The sequence below is a fragment of the Salmo trutta genome, chromosome 4, assembly GCF_901001165.1.
Source record: "Salmo trutta chromosome 4, fSalTru1.1, whole genome shotgun sequence".
Classification (NCBI taxonomy): Eukaryota; Metazoa; Chordata; class Actinopteri; order Salmoniformes; family Salmonidae; genus Salmo; species Salmo trutta.
In genome coordinates, this window is record NC_042960.1 from 3,611,811 (window position 1) to 3,619,786 (window position 7,976).

A 7,976-nucleotide genomic window follows, 5' to 3' on the forward strand; every position below is an offset into this window, starting at 1 on the left:
TTTGGGGGGGGGGTACTGAAACGCCCTGGCCATAGAGAGGTTTTTTTTTGTTATCTATTTTGGTTAGGCCAGGGTGTTACATGGGTGGGCGTTCTATGATTATTTTTCTATGTTGGTTTGTTTCTTTGGTTGGCCGTGTGTGGCTCCCAATCAGGAACAGCTGTAGTTCGTTGTTGCTGATTGGGAGTCATACATAGGCAGCCTGTTTTTCCTTTGGGGTTTGTGGGTGAATGTTTTCTGTTTAGAGTTTATCCTGACAGGACTGTTTGGCTGTCGTCTTTTGTTTATTTTTGTAAAGTGTTCTCTTTTTGCATTACATTTCAAAGATGAAAACACATCCTCTGCTGCACCTTGGTCTCATTCTGACAACGGCCGTTACACTGGTTTGACTTCAGGGATTTTGGATGGATTTGACCCCCCCCCCCCCCCCCCCGCCATCTAACTCTGATTAATGCTCTGGGTTTGTACAAATAACTTAATTCAATACTACTTAATATTTCTGATAAATGAAAAAATACTTCCATCATTCCAACCAGTCCATCACACTGTGGCATGCATTTCTAGCAGTAAATGTCAAAGTCTCCAATGGGACTTTAATATTTACCCCAACAGTGCCTTGTCAAGCAGAATTAGGCCTACACAGAAATCAGTCAAACTCATATGTCTGTAACCTACACGCATGTTTAAGTAATCAAATAAAAGTTAAGAGAATGCAATCAAAAGCTCTTAGAACTGCAATAGAAAATTGTGTTTTGAGTACCCATATCAGGGCACGTAAAAAAGTATCCTAACGAAGTCATCCAGACCGTGAGAACCAAAATATGATGTCCTCCCACAAGTGGGGATGATTTGAAATACTTGGTTGTTTACATGTACTTTCCATTACCAATTAAGTTGGTCATGTTATAATAAATAACGAGCATATGTTGATAGTAAAATTACAATAAGAAATACAATTGTATTATTTTGTTAGGAAGCGTAAGAACAGTCGTTGGCATTGAAGCCTCCTCTGCGGTAACTACATCAAAGGGACGCGCGTCATTTCAGCACCGTCTCGAGCGGAGAGCGACCTTCCTTCTTCAGTGTGCCTCCATATCATCTCTGGAAATAGTGGGCCTACTGTTTCCGTTGTACAGTAGAGATATGACACAATTTATCCGCTCAGGGAAAAATGGAACTGGTAGCCTACTAGGCTAGTCATGAGTCTGTGGTTTCCAAACAACATTTCAAAAGAAGAACATATTATTAAAACACATTGAAATAGGCGCTGCGCTTCTCGAATTCTCACATCACGCTCACCCACTTAGGCTATAACACATCCATGACAGAATGCCTTCGACAGCGAGTTTGTATTCTGTCAACATACGAATACTTTTCGGGGACAAGAGTACTCGCTGCGTGGCATTTTTTCATAGACTGTCTTGTCATAGCACAGTGTGAAATAGAAGCCTATACCTTTTGCTGTGCTTCTACAGCGGAAAAGACAGGGAGCAGGACGCGGCCACTGAAGTTATATCCCATCCTCTTCCTGCATCTTTGACTGTACGTGTCGTTGTAAAAATAAAATGCCACCGCTCCCCCGGTTACGAGACACACCCCAACAGCGAGGCATCTCTGTGTCCTACCTCCGGTAGTCGTCTGAGCGCCGAGGAGCTCGTTTCTCGGAGCGGACCAGAGGTTTAACCTGTTTACGATTGAAGCCAGTCGGCGAAAAGCGGCCATTGTTGTTGCTATGATGAGAGTACTGAAGGGTAAACGTATTCTCACTCCTCGCGAGATGTGGATCATATTCTCACTCCGATTCACCGGAGTTTGGGATGCTGCGGCTCTGATCGAAGTTCGGCTTTGAACCAGCCACCAAAACAGATGGATTTGATGCTCCAATGGGTTTGGGACAGGATAAGGTGCTTATTTCTGAACCTTGGTGAATTATATACATAGTTGGGTTACTATTCTAATTAGAAACCAATATTTTTACATTCAGGAGAATCAGGACCCATGCACATTTTGACAAACCCTATGCACACGAATGACAAGAGACTGAAAATAAAACATAATGTAGACTAGTAATACGTCGTTTCTCTGTTGGCTATTATATGGTCCCGAGTGTTGGGGCAATGTTTTAAGAAAAGTTGTATTTATAAAAAAAAAAATCTTTATTGCAAATCATGATCATGTTGTTTCATCATGATGTTACACAATAACTTCTTACAGCTGGATCAAGTCAGTTTCGAAGTAAGACAGCTATAAAGAGTACAAAGACTGCTGCATTTGACTTACTACATAGGCTATACCCTAATGCTTTATATATCAACGTTAAGCCGGTGGGTTCTTCAAGTTCCCTTTGATGCCTGCAACCACCTGGTCATGCAAAGGCCTGTGTGGTTTTCTCCCCACTCCCATTTACAATATATATATATATATATATATATATATATATATATATTTATATTTAAAAACAGATCAAACAACACTGCATTTACTCTGCACGGAGCTCCACAATGTGCAGTGGGGAGATCTTTCAATGTGACCCTGGAAACAATTCATCTAATGCCAACGTCATCAGGAAATGTGGCATGTAATTGACGTCTTCATTGTGGTGCATCGATCCGCGCGCGCATATTGATTGATCGCTTCTGCGCCGTGCGCATCGATTTTGTTTCAAGGTATTTTGGGGGGAATCATAAATACTAATGAGCCCTGGGAACCCAACAGGGAGAGAAAGGTCCCCGGAGAGAGATGGTGATGAATCACCTATGTGTGGAAATGGTCACTAGGTCATTTGCAACCAGTCGATTCCCAGGCCCAGGCAGATGCATTGCATGCGCTGCTGCCCTGTACCCTATCAGTTAGACTCAGGTCACTGGCTGCCTCCCCTGTACCCTATTCTCCCATGCCAGAATCAATTCAATGCAATACATGTTAGGGCATAGGCCTATACACTGGAGACTATCTGTAAATGTAGGATCGCTAATATGGGCAAAGTGGCTTGAACTATTTGATGCGCTGGTAGGTCACCATATTGTCCCATGCTCCAAATCAATCGAATACAATAGTCTACATAGGGATAGTGTTATTCATTGTATACACAACAGGCTATTTGTAAACGTTTATAATATTGGCAGTGGATTGAACTATTGGTTTGTTTTTGTGGGGGAACTCTCGGTGACGGTGTCAGGTAACCTAGGCCTATCTGGGTATTTTGAAGCTCTAGGTTCAAACAGGCTTCTACCTCCAAGTTCCCCCTGACTGTTGTTGGTCCCCTTACAAGGTCTCTCAACTTTGATCGCTCTGGTCTTTGATTCCTATCCTCTTTAAGACCACAATTAAGAAGAGCGTGTTCAAAGAGGCCAGGAGATCAGTGGAAGATTGACAGTCAAGCGATGCAGTTTGCACAGATGTGCGGCGGGTTCTGATTCTAAACACGCCGCGGAACAGCCGCTGGATTACATAAAACAAGCGCGGCAATAAATCAACACCTGTGCGCGAAAATGACGCACAAGAAGGGGAAGTTTTTCTCTCACCCCCAGCAGCAAATGACTGCACCTGAGTCACTCGAGCCGCAGGGTTATAAAGCGCTTAGGATGATAGTAATTATCTACTATATGAACACGTGCGCGCACGCACCCATACACACACACAATAGAAACACAAACACACACCCCCTTAACACACACTGCCGCAGGGAATTTATTTGTGGAGAACATAACAATCCTGACCGTCAGTACAGTTGTCAACTCAAAGCACCGCCCAGCATCCCCTAGTCTTGTTCTGTTCTCCCCCTCCCTCCCATCCATTGCCTCTCCACCTGCCATACGTCTTCAACACACACGCCCCCCCCACACACACACACACCTATTCACTGGCTGCACTCGCCTAGTGCACCAAACCACTTGGAGCCAGCCAGGGAAGCCGTAGTGTTCTGTACGTAGGCGACTGCGCATTCCCCTGCGACACCATAGAGAAAACCTCCTTGATTCACACGGCGTCTTATTAAAGGATCAACTCTCATTGACTTCTCTCTCACTTGTTCTCCTTTCTCATCGCTTACAGTACTTTTCATAATCCATCTATGGGATGACGACAATCGGCGATGCAGATGAAACTGAACATCAAAGGTGTGAGGACGGTCAAGGATCAAGGAGTTATGTTTCAAAAAGAAATCTATAAAGCGTCTCATTAGCATACGGCAAGAGGTAATTTACATACGGAATATATTTAAAGTGGCGCTCCTCTCACGCTCGCACTGTTCATTTGCAGAACGCAGTGAGCACGAGCTGAGCTCTCTCCCGGCAACCGCATCAACGACTGCGAGGGGAGGAAAACCCGGACGAACAAACAGAGCAAAGGGGAGTAGCCCGAGGTCGAGAGAGGAGAGCATGTGCTGAGCTGAGGATAAACGGATAATATGCGGATGTAAATAAAACGCGCACTTGCAAGAGAGAGAAAAAACGCATTTGGTGACTGCGCAAAAACACACATTCACTGTGGAGGATCCCTCTTTCAGGAGCACAGCACGTTAACTTTTCTACCCGGTTCAAGGCGGCTGCGTGCGGGGCGGTTGTTTCTGGTTTCAATCGTTTTTGTGATGGGGGCAGTGGGCGAGGTGGGTACATTTTCCTTGCACGGCCTGGATAGCTTCGGACACGGATCGCATTTTGTCCTGACGCCCGCGGGGGACACCCCCGGACTGATGAGCGAGCACCTGGTGTCGGCGGAGAGGTTGTCGCGGAGCACGCCGTCGGATCTGACGCATCTGAAGGGGATTCTACGGAGGAGGCAGCTGTACTGCAGGACCGGGTTCCACCTCGAGATACTGCCCGATGGCACAGTGCAAGGCACCAGGAAAGACCATAGCAGATTTGGTAAAGCATCAGAAAATATTTCGGCGCAATAATGCAGTTGTTATACAGTTATGGCAGTAGTATAAGGTTTATAATGATCATTGTTATTCTTAGTATTCTGAATATGATTCTGAATAGACTAATTCTATTTATATTATGAATATTATAATGTTATGATTATGGACACATATACCTATTGCATCCTGTCTAATCTATAATGTGTGCATGTGTTTTTGTACCATAGTTACTATTTCAGACACCCCATAATATGTTCGCACATATTGCAACACAATTCATTTCCTCAAGGGAGATTAGATGGGCAGAATTTCTTTACCTTTCCTAACTGACCTTCTTATCAGCAAGATAGCAAATAATGCCTACTGATAACAGCTTCCATGATAGACATAAGAGTATGAATTCAGTATTAAGCATTGAATAATATATCCCTCAATGACTGGCTGAACTCATGCCCTTGTGACTTGTGATATCATAATATGTGATGTTAATCTAATGTTGTCCTGCTGGTTTGATTTGCAGGTATTTTGGAGTTCATCAGCTTGGCTGTGGGGATGGTGAGCATCCGTGGGGTGGACAGTGGATTATACCTGGGCATGAACAGCAAGGGAGACCTCTACGGCTCTGTAAGTATTTACATTAGTATATAGCCTACATGCTGCCTACATATACCCTTCATACTGCCTAATGCATACCTACTGAATACATACACCCTTTATACTGCCTGCATATATCCTTCATACTGCCTTCATATACTCTTCATACTGCCTAATGCATACCTACTGCATACATCCTTTATACTGCCTGCATATATCCTTCATACTGCCTTCATATACTCTTCATACTGCCTAATGCATACCTACTGAATACATACACCCTTTATACTGCCTGCATATACCCTTCATACTGCCTGCACACTGCCTTCATACTGCCTAATGCATACCTACTGAATACATATACCCTTCATACTGCCTGCATACTGCCTACATATATCCTTCATACTGCCTGCATAATGCCTACATATACCCTTCATACAGTCTACATATACCCTTCATACTGCCTACTGCATACCTACTGCCTACATATACCCTTCATACTGCCTACATAAAGTCTACATAGACTGATATACTGTAGGCTACATATGATGTGTCTTGTATTCAGTGCTACTTCTCCATTCTCCTGGGCATCTCTGTGTAGGAGGTGATAACAGAGGTTACTATTCAGCATCAACTGAAAGAGAGAATTCCTCTGCCTCCTCTATTGTCCTGTTAATCTGGGAGTGTGATTAGACATGACCAACCAGCAGGGGGCACACATTTTGTTCTGCAAGGAAGTGTGTATTTGTGTGTGAGCATTGACACTGAGATGACACTGCTCTGTTGTGTAACATTTCACTAATCAACTCTCTCTTCTCTCTCCTCTCCCTCCCTCCCGCTCTCTCTATCTCTCTCTCTCTAGGAGAAGCTGACAGCCGAGTGCGTCTTCCGGGAGCAGTTTGAGGAGAACTGGTACAACACGTACTCATCCAACCTCTACAGACACGGTGACCGGGGAGCGCACTACTTCGTGGCGCTCAACAAGGACGGCACGTCCAGGGACGGCGCCCGCTCCCGGCGACACCAGCGCTTCACCCACTTCCTGCCCAGACCCGTAGATCCCGACCGTGTACCCGAACTCTACAGAGAGGTCCTGGGCCACAGCTGAGACCCGGTGGGAGTGTGTTGGTCCCTGCGGCGCTACACACCCAGCACACTGCACCGTGACTCTCAGTACTCTCCTATGAAGGGTCTGCATATCGTCAGTCTCCCTATGGCTTCCTATGGAAACAAAATGGAGGAAAGGTCGGCTTGGAGGCTGTGGGGTGGATACGCAAAGTATGTGTGAAGCCAGGCCTTGCGGTCCCCGAAAATGGGTCAAGGCCGGTGCAGCCCCAGGGAGAAAGGAGTACAGGTGTTTAATAGGGGCGTTTTTGGCCAAAAGAGAGGCTGCCTGGTGGCCATCGTTGTTAGTGAGGCATCGTGTTTGGAAGGTGAAGGGATCACTTCCAGAGCTGCTTGATGTCATCTTTCTCGGATGGTTCTTCTTTCAACCACCCCCCCCAGAGTGGCTTCTGAGAGTTCTGATTGGTCAATCTGACTGTAGTGAAATGGGAGTAGGAGAAAAAGAGCAGATGGTCCTCCAGCGGAGTGTAGACTTTGTGTTCTTCTGTGGTACCCCAAGGTGGACTGTTTTGACGAAACACTCTAGAAGACTTGTGAAGGAATTCTGTTCTGAACCTTCGTGACTACATTCTATTCACTGACACGAGCATGGACGAGAGAAAAAAGACTTACAAAATAACCTTAGCCTGTTTCAGTTTTTTTTATTTATGCATTTTTCTGGGACATATATTTATTTTATATATTTATTTATTTTGAGAATATATTTTTTACAGGTATACATAAGATATTAAAATAAAGCCATCAGAGATTTATTTTGTGCCACTGTGTAAAATACTGCATTTGACATGTCCTTTCAAACTGACTGAAGAAAGTATTTTCCTAGGAGTTTTTATTTAGACAGTGGTTTGTGTAAGGCCGCGTTGTCGCTAGTCCCGAGCTTGTCATCATCGGGGGCGTCCATGTTTCTCTTATGTCATCAGAAAGAGCCAGAGTTCCACTGGGTTCCAGTGGGGAATAAACCTGTTAACACTTCAGATACACTGGTCTGTCTTCTTCATACAAATACAATAACATACAGCAATACTGAAACATGGTTTAATTACAATTATAAACTGGGTGGTTCGAGCCCTGAATGCTGATTGGCTGACAGCCGTGCTATATCAGACCATATACCATGAGTATGACAAAACGTGTATTTTTACTGCTCTAATTACATTGGTAACCAGTTATAACAGCAATAAGGCACCTCAGGGGTTTGTGATATATGGCCAATATACCACGGCTAAGGGCTGTGTCCAGGCACTCCGCTTTGCGTCGTGCATAAGAACATCCCTTAGCCGTGGTATATTGGCCATATAACACACCTCCTCGGGCCTTATTGCTTAATAAGATTATGTCAAAAGTGACATTTAAAATATATGTCACTTAAGATGACATTTTAAATATATATAGGCAA

At 44.4% G+C, this 7,976-nt stretch overlaps 2 protein-coding genes across 2 annotated transcripts in view; one reads left to right on the top strand and one right to left on the bottom strand.

Annotated features, from left to right (window-relative positions):
- Positions 1-1,737, bottom strand: part of LOC115191580 (calcium uptake protein 3, mitochondrial-like) — a 22,449-nt gene extending 20,712 nt beyond the window's left edge. Inside the window, exon 1 of the mRNA XM_029749368.1 lies at positions 1,456-1,737. Coding sequence (XP_029605228.1) covers positions 1,456-1,722 — 267 coding nt within the window. The 5' untranslated portion in view covers positions 1,723-1,737. The remainder of the gene's footprint in view (positions 1-1,455) is intronic.
- A 2,116-nt stretch (positions 1,738-3,853) lies between these two features.
- LOC115191501 (fibroblast growth factor 20-like) lies at positions 3,854-6,694 on the top strand. Its single transcript, XM_029749316.1, has 3 exons — positions 3,854-4,865; positions 5,382-5,485; positions 6,318-6,694. Exons 1-3 carry the CDS (start codon positions 4,589-4,591, stop codon positions 6,561-6,563), a joined length of 627 nt encoding a protein of 208 aa, XP_029605176.1. The 5' UTR covers positions 3,854-4,588; the 3' UTR covers positions 6,564-6,694.
- The last annotated feature ends 1,282 nt before the right edge of the window (positions 6,695-7,976 follow it).